Below are 20,820 nucleotides of genomic sequence, written 5' to 3' on the forward strand. Positions count from 1 at the left end.
CTGCAAAAAATAGCATTTTTCATGGTGTACCACACTTTCTCCATGATAAGGAAGGATGAAAATAAGCGATAATATTTTCTTATTTTGTATCTTCCAAGAAATGGTATTGATGAAATATGCAGGCGTTACGGAATTCTGATTTAGCTGATAAAAAATTATTCCTCTAGGATGTATTTTGGGGGTCTTACCATACAAATTATTTACATTGGCATCCAGTCTGTATGAGCTGTTCTGCCTATAAAGGCATTACTTAAATTAGCATAGCCTTGCTTGGTCCGACCACATATCACTTGCGCGTATTTTATTCTGATGTGCAAGGTAGTTCACATCAGTAGATATTTCCCCTGGGTATAACAGCTAAAAGCCAAAAAGTAACTAAGCATGTATCTTTTTTGCTTACAAGCAAATGTTTCTGCAGTGAGTTATGAGATCAGAGGCTAGCAGTCAGCAGAAATTTAACGTCTGAGATCTATAATAATCATTCTTGAATAAGAAAAAGCACCCTTGCTGTAGAAAATGTAGTATCTTGAAAAATACTTAGGTCAGAGCTTTTTGAAGTAGTTGAGGATAATGTAAAAAAGAAAGTTTCTGTTTGTCCTATTGTGTTGGGAAAGTTTGTAATACGAATAAGGTTAAGTGAATTATTAACTAAATGGGATATACTCAGATTAAATGGATGAAATATCCTGTGGCTATAGCTGACATTTCGTTAATAGCTTCAGAAATTAAACTTTTTTTAAAAAAGTTCTCAATGTAAAAAGCAATATTAGCAGTGTTGTGCAGCTCTAACTGTTCTATGGTCTGCCTTCGTATTTCAGAGGATTTATTTGAATGAAGGAGGAATAGGAAACTTTGCAACTTAGAACATCTGTAATGCAATGTAAAATCTTCTCAAAAGTAAAGAAACTCATAGCAGAAAAAATAACAGTTGGCTTAAGGCTAGGTTTGTGATTAATACCTAACATGTATTCTTTTTTTTTACCCTCCAAAATACTGGTCATTTAATGTGAGCCATGAACCAGACGTCTGCAATGTATGGATTTACCAGTATCAGGTAGAAAGTTTTAAATCCAAGTGACTTCAACAAATTTTAAATCTGCAAGTGTTTTTGTTGATACTCAGCTTAGAAAAAAGTTAACAAAGCTTAAAAAAAAATCCCTCTGTAACTGGCAGTGAACTTTTATGCAGATTACTGCTCCATCTATATTGAGAACAGAAAATTTAAATTCCCATAGTTTTAATATTTGCCTTCATAAAACTTGTGTTTCTATGAGGAGAGCTTCAGGAAGAAAATAAACACAGAGCAAAGAACTAAAGGTTGACAGCAGAAGCAGAGCGCAGTTCTGCGAGCCTTGCTGTGAACACTTACAGCTTCGTAACTACATCTCCTTTTCAAAATAGTGCAACTTCCCTTTCCGTAAGGGTCAGTTGCATATGATAAGTCTCTGGAACTTCTTAAAATGTCGTTCTTTCATGTTTCAATGACACAATTAGTTCAGTGACCTGTATTATGCTGAAGGTCAGGCTAATGTTTGACCCATTGTGTCTTAAAGCTGGGAATGAGAGTGCCTCGGTATGAAATTAAAGACTGAAATCATGAGCCCCAGCTTTGGGAGGATCGAAGCATTTACCTGATTTTACAAGCTCTGTGGTGTTTGCCGGCTATTCAGGGAAATGATAACATGCATGTCTTACCAGTCAGTGTTTTGTTTTAAGTGTTTTGTAATTTGTTTTCAAATTTAAGATTAAATGCTTAGCATACAAACTTGTTAGCTTTTTCTTCAGTGGCAGGAAAGGGTGGTTACTATTTCTGTTTTAAACCATTGCACAGAGAAGACAATTCATTTTTGATAGCCTGTCTTAAGTTTGCAATGCTGTAAGAGTTTTCTGTCTCATGGGAGGCTCTGAGTCTGCTCATATCTCTGGCTAATATCGATGGGATCAGCTTATAAACGCACGTTCTTAAAATTGCCTCAGGTCTTTGAGGAATAATCTGGAGGCAGTAGAAAAAGTTTTATTGTTTCTTTTAATTGTTTTTACCTTCATTACAAAACAACAGAATTCTGCATGAAAGGTAATTAGTCAACGGTTTGTTGTTTTGTTTTTTTTTAGCTAGGGAATTCTGGTAGTGAAAATGACGAAATTTGACCTTTATCCAAAGTGTACAAGTAATCATAATTACTGAACCTTTTGTTGTGATCACTGCAGTTGCAGGTTTAAAATCTGAACTTCATGTTGTATTTTGAAGACATCCTAAATCTACAGCAGTGATTCTTAAAAAACAGAGTGTTTTTAGGGACAGAGAAAGCATTTATTCAACAGTATTAGTATGTTATAAAGTATGGGTGACTGCTTCTCTGTTGCCATTGTATTTGGCTCTAGGAACCTTGGTTGAAAAAGAACTGGCAAAAAAGGAAGCAGAAAAGGAACAAATACTCACATAGACTATTTTCCTGGCTTCAGCAGAGAGAAAAGCTAAGTTCACTAGCTTTCCTTAGGAGCAACAGTCTCAAAAAAAAAAAAAAACAACCAAAAAACCCCAAAGCTACTGAATTGGGAGGTAAATAAAATAATGAATGATTTACAGAAGTGCAGGCCCTGGTGTTTGCTCTTTTGCAAAACAGGGAAACTAAAATGGATGAAATTAAAGTTTGAAAAGCTTGAAAATTCTTTCAGGCAGAACAACTTTCTCCTTCGCAAAAGCCTGTATGTGCAGCCGTTTCATGCAAAATCTGCATCAGAGTCCTTTCATAGTCCTTTCCATATCGAATTCCTCCGGTTTGTCTGCTCTTGGGTAGCAGCCGTAGAGAGGTCTCTATTCTCCAGAAATACTCCAGGAAATAGCCTTTGAACACCTTGCTGTCACTTTTCTTTAATGACGTTGATTGCTTGTTCAAGCAGTGACAGAAGACAAACCTTACCTTGCATTGTTTCGCAACGAGCAATTGTAGCGAAGGTTGAAGGAAGGCACAGTAAGGAAATGTCTTGAAGAAAAATACCTGGTAGTGATCACAAAATGTTAGCTCTTGCAAACGGGTAACAAATGCGTTCTGACTGTGACATCTTTAATTAATTATCAGAGCATTCTGTGTTTCAAATCACTATGCTTGACACCTGGGAGGACAGACACCTGAATGCTGGCAGCGTAGAGAAGCGCTCGGTGTTTCATCAGTCTTTCAAGCTCCAGTAATGTTTTCATAAACGTCTGTCAATACAAGAGTTCCAGGAAACATTACTCAGTAAATGCAGTGGGAAGGACGCGAGGGGTCACATAATCTATCCAAGTCCTGAACTAGGTGCGAGATAGATGAATCTTTAAAATCCTGAAAATCAGCAGTTCAAGTCTGTGCTCAAGTCCAAGATGGCTTTCCTTTATTGACTATAGAGTATACAGCCTCCCTTCTTTGGGAGATTGCCCCTAATTCATGCATGTGACTCACTATGTAGTTATCAAGCAACCCAAAGTATATGAAATTCTGCCTTTTGATCTTTTCCACTGTTACCTAATTGGTGACAGAGACAGAAACCCTGGCCAGTATGCTACAGGATCATCGTGGCATTATTTCTTTAATGAATACCATGCTTCATTACTGTTTTCTCTCAGTTTTCTATATAATAAATAATTGAATAGTTAATACTCTCAATTTGTCTGGTATTCTTAAATATATCTGATAGAAGCAGGACCCCTTTTTCCCTTTTCCTGTAGATTTACATATTTTCTCTGTCTAGCAAATATTGCACTTTTTTAATCTGCTGTTTAGTCAGAAAGATGCTCGATAAGAACAGGCATTTGGAAAAGCAGATGTTGGTCAAGTGATTACAGAGAATGAGCTTCAGGTAGTCTGCCTGATCTTCAGGAATCTATTTGTTACGGTGTAGAAATGGATTAGATTACTAGACAAGTGGGGTTTTTTCAAGACCAACAACAATAAAAGCAAAGTATGCCATTTGACATCTGTTAACTCCCAAAGCTCTCACTTCAGAAAGGGTATGCAAAAAATTGTGCTCGGGACATGGGAGGAGGAAGAGTATTTTATCAGGCTCAATAGCTTTCCCCACTTTTAGGATATTGCACTTTTTAAGCCATTTTTATGTTCTTTGCATTTCTGTGGCAGATACAAAAGGAAAAAAAGGGTTTCCACAGAGACTGACGTCTTATTTTTTTCCCTTCCCTGTACTGTTCCCCAGCTCATAAACTTCCCAGAAATTTTTCGCCGTGAAACTCTCATTTCTCTAATATGCAAGATGAAGGCTGTTTGGGCATGTGAAAAATAAAAAATTTAGTGATTTAAATTACATGAAGAGAGTGGACCCATCTGGTCAAATCCTGTTCTCTCAATTACTTTTAGAGGAAGCTACATATCCTTGCTGAGGGAACGTAGTAGGGAAAGGAAAAGAAGGCTTCTGCCATGCTGAGTGATTGTAAGTAAGAGTTCTCTCGAAGTATGCAGGTAAAACAGAACTTACCCAGAGCTGCATGGCATAGGGTCTTGATATTGCCCAGCAAATCAGTTTGCCTGAGTTTTCTTTAAAAAATTCGTACAATCTTGAACATGAAAGGGGTTAAAAAGAAAAATCTCTCTTACTTAGAGCAGTAGTGTTTTAGGAGTGATGACCTTAACCAAAACGAGGAATTCTGTAAACAGGCTTTTCTCAAACCGTACTGCTGTTGAGTGTATAGAGATGATACGAAAGCTTGTTAAATTGCCAAATACGAGAAGTTTCTGCCTAGTGGCAAAGACAGATCTACTCTTCATGCTGATTTTCACTGTGTTTACATTTTACAATTAGAAGTAAATCTTGAATTTCAGACTTTATTTGGTATGGTAGAGTTTGCCAGACAAAGTTGGTGCTTCTTCTTGAAATAGATGAATTTGCTGAAGATGGCTGAGTTCAGAACAGTAAGAAGAGAGTGAATCTTGGTCGTTCTGTCTTTTAAACGTTCTCTGAAATGTTGAGATTGCCTTATTGAAGGAATATTACATGTGGTTACATAAAACAGCATTTCATCCTTGCCTGCTTCAAACCTCCAAACTGCTTAACAAAATCGTTATCAGTTGCAAATTAGGACGTTGTTGAAAAGATAACAGAAAAAAAGTCTCCGACAGTTAGTATTGGCACTCGGTAAGAAAAGGGTTGTCTTTCTAAACTCCCACCTGCTCTCTGCTTTTGCATATGTACAGACTGTTCCCGAGTATCTGACAAATGTGTTGTAGTTACACGCATAGCTAGTTTTGAGTGCGCTACTAGGAATTACTCTTTGATTGGCTTGAAGTCATTGATTTCACTGAGTGCTGTGGAAAACACTGTAAGAATGTTTGTCAGCCTTCCTACCCTTCTATAATTTAGACAAATCTGAAAGAAAATTGTTTATTATGTTATAGCAACTGCAGGAATGCAGTGAAGATGAAGAGGATCGGGAGTGCTTGAAACAAGCCATTACTGCTCTTCTGAACCTCCAGTGCAGCATGGAGCGCATTTACAGCAAACACTCCCCAAGACGTCGGCCTGGGTAATAATCCACAAAACTACACTGGTTTTCCAAAGTTGACAGAGAAAGAAATCCATTATGTGGAAGGAATTGTCTTTTTTTTTTCTAGTTAGTGTGTGTGTTTCCTGTTCAAGGCATGTCTTTATGCCTATTTTCATTGTAGATGGAATAGCAGCCCGAACTTTCACAGTCATTTCTATAAATAATGTCAATATCTTATTCTCTCACTTGCCAAAACAGTGCACGTAGTTTATTTGGAACAGTAAACTTGATTAGGGCGTTTAGGGGAAAGAAAGAATGATAAACAATTAGTTTAGTTGATTTTACTTTGGTCTCTTGGGATGGCAAACATGGAATGTGCCCATCGTGACTTTTTCTTTTATTCGTTCAAGGGAGCCAGTCTGTCGCTTCTATAACCGACAAATAAGAAGCAAACACTTGGCCATCAAGAAAATGAATGAAATCCAGAAAAATATTGATGGCTGGGAAGGCAAAGATATTGGGCAGTGCTGTAATGAATTCATAATGGAAGGCACCTTGACAAAAATAGGAGCCAAACATGAACGCCACATCTTTCTCTTTGATGGTTTAATGATCATCTGTAAAACTAATCACGGCCAGTCACGGCTGCCCGGTTACAGCAATGCGGAGTATAGACTGAAGGAAAAAATTATCATGAGAAAAATACAGATTATTGATAAAGATGACACATCTGAATATAAACATGCTTTTGAACTGCTGTCTAAAGATGAAAACAGTATACTCTTTGCTGCCAAGTCTGCTGAAGAGAAGAGTAATTGGATGGCTGCTCTGATTTCCCTCCAGTATCGGAGTACTCTGGATAGGATGCTTGATTCAGTGTTACTGCAAGAAGAAAACGAACAGCCCCTGAGGTTGCCCAGCCCAAGCGTGTATCGTTTTGTAGTGGAAGACTCTGAGGATAACATTGTTTTTGAGGACAACTTGCAAAGCAGGAATGGAATTCCTATCATCAAAGGAGGAACGGTTGTGAAATTAATCGAAAGGTTAACATACCATATGTATGCAGGTACCCTGAACATTTGCTCTATACGTGTTTTTTAAGACGGTGCTTGTATGGGTGATTAATTTAGTCCTTTTTTTTTCTTTTTTTCTTTTTTTTTTCTTCTCTTTCTTTTTTTCCCCTGCATATAGTTAAATGTAAAGTGAGGTTTGCAGAAATAACCGGTATCTTATTAAATCAAATAGCTTTGCTGGCAAAGCTATAAGAAGACTTCAGGCATGCAAGCCCCCCCCTCCCGCAGTGTGTCAGTGGTCTAAGGAGCTACCGATGCTTTCTGTTAAACCTTTGCTTCATTCTTCTTCCAAGACCGTCGTGGCTAAAGCGGCGGTGTTGCATGCTGTGTGGAGGAGGAGAAATGCTGGTGGTTATTTCTGTTAAGCCTTAGCCTGCCACTTCCTGAAGTCCCTGAGTAGAAAAGGATGCGAATCCCAATCAATTCTTCAGACTTTCCTGTGAAACGCTATTTTAAAGCCACAGAAATAAAACTTGTAATTATGTGAAGCACTAACACTGCTGAAAATGATTGAGAGATCTTAGGTATGAGTCTTTAAAAACCTGCATGCTATTGTAACAGCTAGAGCTAGATTGTCTTGAGCTGTATATCTTAAAGAAAGAAAGAAAAGGAAGATACAGAATTTCTCACTGGTCACACGCTGAAATTCAGCGTCGAAGCTCCTTGTTACCATGCAAGTAACCCATAGCTCGTGATATCTGTGCCTCCCACCTCAGCCAGTTCAAAGACATGGTGGGTTTCTGTGGCACGTTAGGGCGTCTCCCTCTTTCAGAGCGAACTGGTGCATCTGACCATTAGTTTGATAGTGTAACTTGCGAGGGTTTTATAGCACAAGTACTTGCCGCTTTGGCTTTGGGAATCTTCAGTGAAAGCATTGTCCTCTTGGGTTTCTGTGTGCTTTTTCCCAAACAGCGTTTGGAGCCAAGACTAACAAACCCTGTCCGTCTGCCTCCGCAAGGGCATTTCAATAACTAACAGCACGCGGAGGGACTCCTAGCAGGTCCTGATGGTGCTTTATCTTTGTATTTATGTAACAATACGTTTTTAGCTGTTCGGTTTTTGTATGTTTGCATTAGTTTCAGATTGTTTGAAGCAGGTTTGTTCCAGCACAGGTTGTTTGTAGAACTTCTGTCGTGTGAAAGAACTTGCCAGTTGATACCAGGATACCATGGGAGGCAGCAGATGCAGAGTTGTTAATCTCTTGAGTTTAGCTTGTAAGCCGCCATTAGAAGCACATTGCTTGTATTTTCCATTGTGTTGAGAGTGTTTATTTACAAAAATAGTCTAAAAAAATAATATAAAGGCACCTACACAGGTCAGAAAGCAGAGTAGCAGTCCCCGTTCTAAGAGAATTGCAGATCTTGTCTGCAGAGCAGAGAGAACCTGCCCGCCTGTTCAGTGGTAAGAGGAAGATTTTTCTTTTAAAAGTGCCATAAATAATACTGACGAGTGACTGTAGATGTGACGTAGAGGCAGAACAGGCCAGTCCAGGACTAGGGCGCAAACTCAGCAGCACAGAACGAGCGCGCCATTACTTCTAGCTTGCAAGCACATTCCTAAATAGGCTCCCTTAAAAACGTTGAGCCTTTGCAGGGAATTTAAGCCTGCTTAAAAGAAGTGTCTCTCCTAATCTTCTGGGTGCTTCTTAGAAGAAATTAATTGACTGCATGTTGATGACTGCTAGTGTAAGTTGCCTGCACTTAATGCTGACAGATTCAAGATGATTTATAGGACAGTAAGTAAAAAGAAACACGCAACAACCCCAAATCCGTGCTTTTAGTGAACATCTGTACGAGCATTTCTCTAGGCCTGGTTTTCCTGTATTTCACCGTTCATTTGCTCCCAAGCAGCTCAGGCAGCCGCTGCGGCCGCAGGCTAGCAGCTTGCTGCCGCTGGTAGCCACGTGGGGGGTCTGCAGCAGGCATGGAAGGATTAGGGCCAGATGATGACCCTTTGAGGCTCACACTGAAGTGATTTGTCTGTCAGCCTGCTTATTCACGACCTAGGATACTCCCCAAGAGTGGAATTGAAAGAAACTAAAGGAAAATGGTGGAACTGTGTGTAATTAAGCATTTAATTTGTGTTTTGTTGTGGATTGTTGGTTTCTTTTCAGGCAGGCATGTCCGTAGTCTTTTATTCCCTAGTGTCTGCGTGCTGTGCCACCTTCCTCAGTGGCCAGGGCTGAGTCAAGATTGTCTGTTTGGGGGTTGTAATTTTTTGCCCAGGCTTCAAATGAGGCATGGAACTGTAGAGCAAGAGGAGAAATGTTTGTGGTTGCAGCACGTGAGTGCTGTATTGGAGGACTGGGTTCTCTCCTTGACTCTGTTTTGTGGTGCTGGTCAATTTGACGGAGTTCTTTAGCAGATGGCCACTGCACTTACATTCCTGCTTGTGCAGCTTGCTGCAGAGCGGGTTGACTGATGGGAGTGCTCTTGCAGCATGGAAAACTATGCTTGGAGTGTGATATAAAGTGCACTTAATACCTTTGATAAACAAGGTCGTAATAGATGTATGCTTCTAAGCTAGCAGCGGGCCGATGAAAACACACGTTGGCCTCAACTGAAATGCCAGGGAAGGTGGATTGACACCGGGCTGCGAATTGTCGTGGCTTGCAGACGGCTGCGCCCGGTGATAACACACCTCCTGCAGCAGCGAGAAGGCAGGAGGCAGGTGTGGTGGCTTCTGGAGATGCCCCGTCTGGAGGTGCTGCAGGTATTTGCTTTGTAAGGCCTCTGCTGCCCGTACTGCTTTGCCTGCTCTGCCGAGGGCAGTTGTGTGCTGCAGCGGCGTGGCCGGGGGAGGCGTGCAGGCTCTGCTGGGGAGGTTTTTTAAGAACAGGTAAGACAAATGTTTTGTCGGGGTGGTATAGGTATTTTTGATGTCAAGACAGTGGACAGCCTAGTTCTAAATTGGTTTTCCTTGTCTTTGTGAAAGCACTGAATAGCTGCCTGGGCAGTGAGTGTAAGCCATTCCACATGCCAAGACTGAGACAGTTTTTGAGAGAATGTGCAGCTGAATACTTTTACAGGGGAATTGTATCAAAGGGCTAAATGAAAATTTCACATGCAGTATCAGTTCGGGTATTTTCTAAACCACAGTGCTTGACTTACAATTTCAGTGTATTTTCTGCACTTTAAACTTTTCCTGTGTGGGCATGTGTTTTTTTTCCTGATATTTTCAGATTAGATTTTAAACCTCCATTATTTTCTTACTCTGTCTTTACAGATCCAAATTTTGTACGTACTTTCCTTACCACATATCGCTCCTTTTGCAAGCCCCAGGAACTGCTGAGCTTACTGATTGAAAGGTAAGCTGTGGTTATCCTTTCTGAAGACGCTGAAAAAGGCTTTGCGTTCATTTACCTGTTCCTTTTCTGCTCGTGTTCTCAGTGCCACGTGGAATACATTTAGCAAACAGGAAAAACAGCGAAGTGCATAAAACAGTAATTTCTTAAAAGGGCAACAGCGATGCCAGTTTTTAATGCAAGCTTCCTTTTTTCCAGTTTGTTAAATTAGCACCCGAATTCCTTATCAGGTAGAGAAGTCAGTGTGCCTCAGCAGTGGTTTGGACTGCTTACGTTTGAGTGTACTGAAGTGTTCTAAGCAGTTTGTTTGAAAGGCACAGACTCTTACTGTAAACAACATGTTAATACGGTGTGATAAAGCTGCTCTTAAGCTTTCTTCTAATCTTCACTTAATCAAGCTAGCAGGTAGTTAAAAACCTTATATCCTAGTCTAGACATCTTGTGATGACCAGAAAGCTAGGGAATTATCAGAGTGAGAGCTGGGTGTGTTAGCAGCACGTAGCTAGGGGAAGAGGGAATTCCAGGCAGACTGGATACCAGATGAGTGCTTGAGTTTCACTGCACTGAATTTCTTTAAATAAAATTGCTCTTCATGTCCTACATAAAGGGTTTGTCTTTTATCTTAATTGCCATCAGTTTTCTGGTGCTTGTGTTCATAGGTTTGAAATCCCAGAGCCTGAGCCTACCGAAGCAGACAGGCTGGCAATCGAGAAAGGAGAGCAGCCCATCAGCGCAGACCTTAAGCGATTTCGCAAGGAATACGTCCAGCCAGTGCAACTCAGGTTTATTTGCTTTTAAATTTCTTCTCTTAAATCCAGATTTTAGTTCAGCGATTATATTGCATTCCTGGAGACGGTAATCTCTTTAGGAGACTGCTGTGCTGTCAAGTAGGGACTTATCGTTGTCTGCAGCCAGACTAATATCCCAAGCCATGTTCTGATTAGTCATACTGACTTCTGTTGTTGTTGCTGCAACTGTACTTTGGTTCTCTGCTGCTCACAGCTGTGATCTCCACCACCCACAAGAACGCTGTATGGCTGCTATGTAAAGCGGGTGTGGGTGAGAGATGTACAACTCAAAGTGTTTCTGACGGCATGTTGAATGGGTTCCTTGTTAACAGGCCCTGTGAAGATAGTTTCTCTGTTTCCATTTTTTCAGTCCTGCTGGTATTTTACTCCCTTTCCCAGCCTATTGATGTATTTGCACACAGGGAGACTCTTGTCTGTACTGCACTTTGCAACGGGCTACAGTGAATCTTCAAGGGCTTGCTGACCAGGCTAATTTGGGGAACAATTAAGCATTTCTAGCATGAATGAGGCTAGTTGTTTCCCTGATAGGGAATCAAGTCAGGAGGAGACAGAGATCACAGCCAGTGTTTGTTAGAACAACTTTTATTCATTAAACTGTTGCTATTAGTAGTATCGAGCTGTTACTATTACTGGCGAATAACCATAGGCACAGTAGCCTCCTTTTTTTTTCCCTCACCACGCAGTCATTCATAGTTACCTGTTCAGAGCAGCAGCAATTTATTGTTATTTAGAGAATCATACTGACGTGCCAGGACCTTCAGTATAGGTTTTTGGAAGGTCACTGAGGGAGTACTTCTTTCATCAGATAGCTGTGTACAAATATATACGTGCATTTAAAAAAAAAAAACAAAGGTCCAAACTAAACACCCAAGTATGTATGTACGTAATCCTGTAGCTCTTGTCGATACGTAGGAGCCACCACTTTCTTGGATGTGGTCCAAGTTACACAACCCCAGCGTAACCTTGATACTTCTCTGTGCTCCCGTCCTTGCACAGCTTTCTCAGGTTCTTAGCGTTCTGAGTTTATCAGTTCCCGCGGGTTCGGCAGGGCTGCTAGTCTCCAGGGCTATCAGCTCTTGGGGGATCTTCACACGCTACTTCTCAGCATAATTTTTTCTTGGTTTCAGATCGCTGTTTTCTGGTGAGTGTTTCTGCAGGCATCCACATGAAGGCCTATAGAGCCCCTCCAAAGAAACTTGCACAGAATGGGCTTTTGTGACATAACTGGCTCACGAGTTTAAATATAGCCGTATTGCTTTTGTTGCTATTTTTATAACCTCCTCTGCTAGCTGGGCTTGAAGTTGCTTGGGGACCTCCTCACAGCGCCCCTCCGCATGGTACAAATGCATCTTCCTGCAGCGCTGCTGATGCCATAGCCGAGCAGGATAGGGGCTTGCCGATGAACTGGACCCTGTAGAAAAGTTCAAAGCAGCAAGTAACCACAATTCTTGCTATTAATTTCCAAAATCAATGCAGCACTAGTGCTTTCATGTGTTACGTTTGAGCTGTTTGAAACCTGTGCCTAATTCCAAAGTTTCCAGGGTGTTTGGCTGTGATTTCTGGTTTCTTTCTTTGAGAGATTAGGATACCTCTTGTCATGACAGGTACTCTTTACTGTCTAATTCATGCTATGGTTGGTGCGCTGAGTGCCTTATTAGTGCCTCCTTGATGAGAGATGTGGCTTAAAGCTGCTATTTAACACACACACACTTCCGGGGCTTATAGTTAATCTGTGAATTGAGGAGATACCACAAGTTTCTGGTAGCTTGAAACTCTTAGCTGTCGTACAGTTCAAAAGAAGTGTCTGAATTTGATCTTCTTTGCTGATACGCCCAGCACTTCGTAAATTCCAGTTTTGTAATAGTATTGACCTCTACTTCAGAGAGATCTGAGATTTGGGAATAAGGTGGAGAACATGGAGATGCCCAGTCCTTCCCCCTCTTCAGCGCTTGTTGCGCATGCTGTAGACATGCTGTGCAGTGCACAGCCATAACAGTCATGTCTTTGGCTTGACTAAATGCATGTGAGGTTATGAGAAAGAGGAGGTGCCCAGCTGGAAGTGCAGTCAGCAGAACCAGGTAGTCTTTCTTGCTTTTTCAGTATTCCTACCACGATATCTCAAAGGCAAAGACTGATTAGATAAGATCCTGTATTACTGTTATTGGGAACTCCTTTCAAAACATCACTCCTTTGATGGTTAGAAGCTGTCATTAATTTCCAGCCCGAAGGGTCTGAGTAGCCATTTTTTCATGGGATAAACTTTATTCTTTAACTTAAATAGTTCTCCTCTTCCCAGTGTTTCTCCTCCATGTGTTCATGTTGAGCGTCCTTCCTTTGACTCAGCTAGACCAGCCGACTTCTCCAGTACTTTGACTCACACCAGACTGGCAAATTAAAATCAGTTATCTGCCCTGTCCCTCTCAGACATTCTTGCCCCCAGTCTACAGGGCTGAACCACTGCAAACAGTAGCCTGGTGCTGAAAAGAGGACCACAATTAGCGCTGCTTTGCCTGAATATCCTGAGCTGCAGAAAGATTTCAGCAGCGTTCTGCGTATTGCTGAGCCACTTCTGCAAAGGCAGTGGGGCAGAATTAACCAGATCTCACTGCAACCATCTCCTCTCTGAGCCCGAGACTGTGGGCTCTCCATTAACCCCGCCATCCTTATCCCAGCTTTTGGGCTGGCACAGGGAAAATCTGTTGTACTGGTTGATGTAGGAGATACCAGCTCACCATTCAGGTAAGGTGATAAGGTGCGCCCCAATAAATCAGAGGTTTGAGTTATGAGTTCGACTTGTTTACACGAAGAAGAGGCAAAACAGTTTTTTATTCTGATACATCTGAAGAGAGTAGAAGGCTGAAGAGCTGTTGTGGTTTAGTTCTTAAAGGCTTGTTTATTAGTGGTCTGTTTAAGAAAGTAGAGAAAAATCGAGAGAAAGTTGGGTGTTATCCTTAAAGTACTGGATCTTGTAGTGCTGTTAGTGTAAATAGAAAGATGAAAAATTAAGGAAGTACACTTGCAAAAACCTCTAAGATAAAAATTTATGTATACGAAAGAAACAGTTACAAATTTGTTTCTAATCAAATTGTCAATCCTAATTAGTTTTTGTTAGTTTGGTTAAAAATTATATCAACAACCTATATTCGTGATACCTGTTTTCTCTGCTGTTGATGACTTTTTTTTCCTCTTCTGAAAACACCTCAACACTAGCATTCTTTGTTTGTTTGTTTGTTTTTAAAGCTTATATACATGCTAAGACTGGAAAATTAGGTTTAAAATACTTGGGGACTTCTGTGGCCATCGATGCATGCTTAGTCTTTGCTCTGCCCCTATGTCCGTATGCATATTGATAGTTTTCAGTTACATGAATCTGTAACTCAGCTTTTATATAACTGTTTTGTTTAGTGTTTATATAGGATGACCTTGGAAGTCCTAAAAAAAAAAAAAACCCACACCCAAAATATAATTATTTTTTTCTCTCTCCTTCCTCAGAATATTAAATGTTTTTCGCCACTGGGTAGAGCATCATTTTTACGATTTTGAAAGAGATCTGGAGTTACTAGAGAGATTGGAGACGTTTATTTCAAGCGTAAGAGGTATGGTAATTGGTAGTCTTTTGTTCTTCTCCATTTTGATACAACCTGCTGTTCTAATGCTCATGGGTTTTAGGCATGAAAATATCTTTACACATGAGTAATTTTAATGCCTTTAATGGAGCTGTTATTTGACTCTCCTTTACATGAGCAATCTTTGGCCTGAATCATACATAAGTAACTACCATAAAAATGATTTCACGCATTGTGGTATTGTTTCGCTTCAGTGTATTTACTTCTGGGCAGTAGTGTTCATCCTTGCCTGACTCTGTAGCAGACTTGTGAGAATTCAGAATTCTCTCACCTTCCTCCTTTGCTGTGTATTTGTAGAGAATTCCTTCCCCGTTGGTTAATGAGATGAGTTTTTCCATATTCTTTTCCCATTAATTTAAAGTTGTAGCTGAAGATCATTATCCTTTTAAGAAAGGACACTTGTTCCATTTGGTATCACTTCCTCTGGAGCAATCCTTTACAAACTAGCAGATTTTTTGGGGCAGCCTAGATGGAGGGCCAGCAGTGTTGGCATGGCAGTTTGCATCATTATCCTGGCAATGCTAGACTTTACTTTTCAGATTGTCAGACCATATGTGGGGCGGTACCATGCTGAGACAAACTTTGAGACCAGTAGTTTATCTTCTGCAGAGGTTTCTATTGCTGACCAGAGAGAAATAATTCAATTTTGGGGGTTAGTCTCATAAAAGTTACTTGTCTTGAACTGCTGAAGGTACTTCTTGTCTTGTCCACTATGTTGTGTACTGTAAATGTTGGACTGATGTTGTAAACGTATTTTTTTTAATCCTTTAATTATGCTGTGCACTAGTACAGCATATTGCAAAGTTTTCACTTTAAGCTTGTTTACTTTTTTCAGTTATTTTTATTTTAGTAGGTGAAGCTAGCAGTCAAAAAGAAAATGGTTGCAGTTTAGGGGAAGCAGTAAAATACAGTGCATACATGGTCACTTTTCTCCCACTAAAACTGTCAGTAGATGCGTTTAAATGCAACTGAGCACCCAAAAATTTGTTGGTGTGTCTGTATTTGCAAACTGACACAAGTGCAAGAACCCATAAGACAACAAAAAATAAATAAAATAATGAACTGCAAACCTAATTAATTTGCCTGCAGAAATGCAGTATTTTGAGTGCATGTGCGTGTTTTGTTGTTGGTTTCATTAAACTGTCAAAAGTAAGCTAAGATGACATAAAAAATGTTTGTTATGGTTTACGTTTTGTAGGAAAATCCATGAAGAAGTGGGTGGAATCAATTGCTAAAATCATCAAAAGAAAGAAAGCTCAAGCAAATGGAATTAGTCACAACATCACCTTTGAGAGCCCGCCTCCTCCCATCGAGTGGCACATCTGGCGTGTTGGGCACAGTGAGACCCTGGACCTCATGACGCTGCACCCCATAGAAATTGCTCGGCAGCTGACGCTTCTGGAGTCTGACCTGTACAGGTAGAGGTCTATTAGTTCTATCTGAGCAAGAAAATTCATAGAATCAGTCAAAAGTATGTCCCCTTGATTTACAGAGTTTGTGGAAGTAGGTTTTCTGTTTGGTACCGAAATATACAAGAGAGAAGATGTTTTTTCATCTCTATTTCAGATTTCTGATAACATAACTGAGTAAGTACAGTAAATTAGGAAACTAAAGTATTATGAGTAGGTAATATCAATTTATAGTCTCCTGGTTAAAAGCAAACTTTGTTACATTAATAAAAATGTTTATTGCATCATAAAAAACACATGATTGTCTCTTCCCCTTTGCTTAATAGACGCATAGCAAAGGCCTAGGTGTTATACACAATATAACTTACAGGACTGGTACATCGGGGTCCTCTAATGTAGTTCTGAAGAGTTTATTAGTCTGGTATCATAAATGCTCTGCTGTTTCCGTGCTCTGTTGTTACTGATGATAAATAAAGCTAGCCTTGATGTGAGAGCTGAGTTTTGCCAGGTAGAAGTTCTTTAAGGTCTTACGAAACTCAAAGGTGAAGCATCCTTCAATGCTTCAGTGAGAGCAGGTTTTCTATGGAAATAGGCCACTTTTCCAGCAGGTTGCTCCAAGTACTTTAGCTTCCTATTTAAAAAAATCTTTTAATTGCCTTTAAGATTCTTCCTTCTGCCTTCAGGAGATTAAACTTACTCCTTTGTAATTTTCTTATGTAGAAATGCTTATTCAAAAATGCCAGTTTCAGTTAAGATAAAAATGGATTTTCTTCCATCTGCAAGTACTCATTGAAAAGTTATTTTAAGTAACTGTTTTTCTTATATTGGATTGTATTTGTGAAATACCAAGTCGTGATTAAGGGAAGAAATAATCTTTTAATGCAAACACCGAACACAATTATTATTTGTATTGAACAATCCTGTTCATCTTGCTTTATCGTACCAGGGCAGTACAGCCTTCGGAACTCGTCGGTAGTGTGTGGACTAAAGAAGATAAGGAAATTAACTCCCCAAATCTATTGAAAATGATTCGTCATACTACAAATCTTACTCTTTGGTTTGAAAAGTAAGTACAGTGATGGTGATTTTAGTGTAGTGGCATGAACTCCTTCTGAAATTGAGAAACTTTTTTGTCTTATTTGAATTGTGTTGCCTTGAATCTTCAGACAGGAGTAGAGTATTGCAGTAGTTTCAGGTTTTGATTCTAAGGTCCATGCCATGCCAATCACGTTTCTTCCATTTAAAAAAAAAAAAAAAACCACTGGATTTTTTCCAGTACTGACCACATGGTCAACATGTGCCCTACTTATATTTCTACAGTACATCAAAGGGCACTGAAGGCAATGCAGGACACTTTTCTGCGTCTCTTCTGAAAATACTATTGTGTCTGTCCCCTTAACTTATTTTCTCTCCCTTCTCGTGACACATCACTAAGGACTTCTGAAGACATGGCCATGCTGCAGTCAAAAGGGTGTGGCAGTTTGTATGTGTATACCTAACTTCATGAGCTTAAAATACCATCGTAGATACTGCAGCATGAGAGAGTCACCCTACTTACCCCGGATCGTGCTTGGGTCTTGCTTTATTTTAGAGTATGTGCCAAAATCATCTTGGCTTTCCAACCTGAACATATATAAGATGTGATTACATAAATTTATACTTGAGATTTTTGACAGTGCACCAAAATGTGCCTGCTAGACATACTATACAGTTTTCACTTGGACATTTTGCTAGCTACTAAATTAATTTGCTAGCTTGCTAAGATTTCAGATTTTGTTTATCAGTACTTCTCAAGTTACGTCTTTTGATTAGGTGCATAGTGGAAACCGAGAACTTCGAAGAGCGAGTGGCTGTGCTGAGCAGGATTATAGAAATCCTGCAAGTTTTTCAAGATCTGAATAATTTCAATGGTGTTTTGGAGATAGTCAGTGCAATGAACTCCGTGTCAGTGTACAGATTAGATCACACATTTGAGGTAAGCTTTGGGCATTGCTCTCGAGAAAAAAAAATCAGAATCCAGAAATGAATCAGACAAACTTCATAAGTGAAATCCATATTGCACTTGCTTTCTTCGAAGAAAACAAGTTAATTATGAGACTGAGTTATTTTAAAAGTTACAAGAAAACATGAGATGGACTGGCTGTCTCGAAGGATTTGTAACAGGAAGTGGAGCTTTTCAGCAGATGTTTTCTCACTTGTATTTAGCTCAAAAAGGGGAAACACCATGGACATTTGATTGTTAACTTGTCTGAAATGAACCCGTTGCTTCAGTCCAGTGTTTTATGTGTATGAAAGGGGAGGGTCCCAGGGCTGAGAACCCTGGCCTGGAACACTTGAACAGCAGCATTTCCTACCTACACAAGGGCCATGGGGATAGAGGGGCACAGAGAGGGGATAGCTAAAACTCAGATTTCAGTTGTTCACGAGCATTTCTCTTGGATGAGAGTCTCAGCCAATTCACGTTGTTAGAGGCAAAAACAAATGGTTGCTGACTGCTTTAGATGGACACTAGGAAGAGAGGCTAGGAAGAATTACTGAACTGATGGTGCTGTAGTCAAGAGCCAAACCATTTACAAAAGAAGTTCTTTCAAATATTAATTTGAGTTTCTAAGTTTTGTTAAGAAACCTAGGTGATTACCTTGTGTTTCCTAACCATGCTGTTCAGATCTGCATAGCTTTTATTTTCTTTTTTTTTTTTTCTCTTTGACAACTTAGGCACTACAGGAAAGAAAAAAAAGAGTTTTGGATGAAGCAGTAGAACTAAGTCAAGATCACTTTAAAAAGTACCTAGCTAAGCTCAAGTCAATCAATCCACCCTGTGTGCCTTTCTTTGGTAAGTAACAGCAGAATGGGCTAATATTGTGTGTTGTCTTTCTTAAATTGGGCTTGATGCAGATGTGTTAATCTTGCTTATAGTTCAGGGTAGTGTTTTGGTCTAAAAAATATTTATTATTTGTTACTTTGACTTCCTAGGTTTGCAATGATTTTAGACTTAGTGTCTTCTATATAGAAGGTTTTTTTCTAATTTAGTAATACAGATTACTGGTATTGGTATGAATATTATCCCACTTCATTTTACTCTGCTTCTGCATCAGTGATCTGATTGTGGCAATGACCTGAAGATGTTTTTCTAAATTCAGGATCTCATGTTAAGGAGGTGAAACATCTTATTTCAATAATACATTGTTCCTATGTAAAATGCAAACTTAATTCATTCCTACCAGCTAGTAAACTGTTGGAGTGTTAAAGGGAATGGTATACCTATGCTTGGACTTTTTTTTTTTTTTATCATTCTTTCATTATAAAGAATGAAATCAGAAAATTGGAAAGAAAATGAACTTTAAAATCCATTTCTTTTCTATCAGGAATATACCTAACAAATATTTTGAAGACAGAAGAAGGGAATCCTGACTTCCTTAAAAGACAAGGGAAAGAATTAATTAATTTCAGCAAAAGGAGAAAAGTGGCTGAAATTACAGGAGAGATTCAGCAGTATCAAAATCAGCCTTACTGCTTACGGATAGAGCCAGAAATTCGGGTAATCAAAAACTAAATATCTCTTTCGGGGGTAAGAGAAGGAAAAGAACATACACAACCAAAAATGGTCAATCGTTCTGCCAGTACTAGACCCAATCTTGTGTGATCAGTGACCATCGGAAGAGGGAGGAAATGGTGGCTGGTCTGAGGCAGCAGACAACAAAAATGTTGCAGCAAAGGACCAGCCAGAGCCAGGTATCTGCTTTCTTGGGTTCCACGTTCTGGGTCTTGTTCATCCCCGTACTGGTCTGCAGCCTGGTATTGGTGAGATTTCCCAGCAGCAGAACAGTGCATTAGAGACACACTGACTAAGCAGCAGAACTTTGGAAGGAAAGTCACTTCCTTCTGGCCTAAAGTGCTGTGTGTGTGCATACGGCACTTAGTCCTTAGACATTCTGCAGTCATAGAACCGCAGAATGGCTCGGGTCAGAAGGGACCTTAAAGACCACCCAGTTCCAACCCCTCCGCCATGGGCAGGGACACCTCCCACTATACCAGGTTGCCCAGGGTCCCATCCAGCCTGGTCGTGGACACCTCCATGGGGCATCCACAGCTTCTCTGGGCAGCCTGTGCCAGTGCCTCACCGCCCTCCTCCACAGCAGAGGTGCTGCAGCCCTCTGATCATCTTAGTGGCCCTCCTCTAGACCCGCTCTAACAGCCCCACATCCTTCTTGTGCTGGGGGCCCAGAACTGGACGCAGGGCTCCAAGTGGGGCCTCACAAGGGCAGAGCAGAGGGGCACAATCCCCTCCCTCCCCTGCTGCCCACCCCTCTGGTGATGCAGCCCAGGACGCAGCTCCCTTCTGGGCTGCAAGCAGGCAGTGACCCTACTGACCCAGCCTCCTGACGCCGCTACATTACATAAACGGGGCGTGTGGTGGTGTCAGCCAGCTTGATCTTTAGAAATGAGAAATGCTCAAGAGGTTACTTAGATAAGAAAAACACCTAGTGCATCCCAGAGCATTTAAAGTAAATTAAAAGAAAACGATGGAACCTGAGCCAGGTAAAGGCAAGTGTTTGTGTAGAGAGGTAATAATGATTGGAAAGAATAGTCTGAAGTACCCAGCCATTCTTCCTGAGAGCACAGCTCATTGTAACCTTTGCAGAAAACAGCTCTGTGCATAGCTCTCTCAGCTTGTGAACAGCAGCAGTCAGGAAGCAACAAAGAACTTGGTTACATAAAGAATTAAATGGGCAATAATACTGTTGTTTAAAATGTTATTTGCATTGTGTGTTTAATTGCTGTGGACATTTCTGGGAAGGGTTTTGAAGATTTACAGTATTCTCAAGCCAAGAAGTGAAATAAACTCAAGGGATGGCAGGGTTTGTGCTTTAAAAATAAAAAGAGCAGATAGGAAATGTTGTAATTCACCACCCAGAGACTCCTGCTGCATCAGGGAGCTTCGCTCTGTGCCATGCCCTCGGTGCCAGTCCTGCCTTACCGTGCCTTACCTCCTGTCCTTGTGCCATATCACCAGATTCTGTCCCTGCCTCTGACCTTCCTGCTTTTGTCCTCTGTCCCTTCCTGTCCTTTGTAGTTAACTGATGACATCCAGAATTCCCCTAAAAATGGCACTGGCATAATAACAT

At 40.4% G+C, this 20,820-nt stretch overlaps 1 protein-coding gene across 2 annotated transcripts in view; it reads left to right on the forward strand.

The window, feature by feature from the left end:
- Nucleotides 1-20,820, forward strand: part of SOS2 (SOS Ras/Rho guanine nucleotide exchange factor 2) — a 56,699-nt gene that overhangs the window by 25,721 nt on the left and 10,158 nt on the right. For both annotated transcript variants that reach the window (XR_004779413.2, XM_035551311.2), the window contains exons 9-18: nt 5,385-5,512; nt 5,884-6,539; nt 9,772-9,853; nt 10,510-10,632; nt 14,152-14,255; nt 15,484-15,703; nt 16,641-16,760; nt 17,507-17,669; nt 18,410-18,527; nt 19,060-19,232. Coding sequence is in view for 1 of the 2 variants with exons in the window: in XM_035551311.2 (XP_035407204.1) it covers nt 5,385-5,512; nt 5,884-6,539; nt 9,772-9,853; nt 10,510-10,632; nt 14,152-14,255; nt 15,484-15,703; nt 16,641-16,760; nt 17,507-17,669; nt 18,410-18,527; nt 19,060-19,232 (1,887 nt within the window). In the remaining variant the exon portion in view is untranslated. The remainder of the gene's footprint in view (nt 1-5,384; nt 5,513-5,883; nt 6,540-9,771; nt 9,854-10,509; nt 10,633-14,151; nt 14,256-15,483; nt 15,704-16,640; nt 16,761-17,506; nt 17,670-18,409; nt 18,528-19,059; nt 19,233-20,820) is intronic.

Source organism: Cygnus atratus, chromosome 5 (genome assembly GCF_013377495.2).
Source record: "Cygnus atratus isolate AKBS03 ecotype Queensland, Australia chromosome 5, CAtr_DNAZoo_HiC_assembly, whole genome shotgun sequence".
Lineage (NCBI taxonomy): Eukaryota > Metazoa > Chordata > Aves > Anseriformes > Anatidae > Cygnus > Cygnus atratus.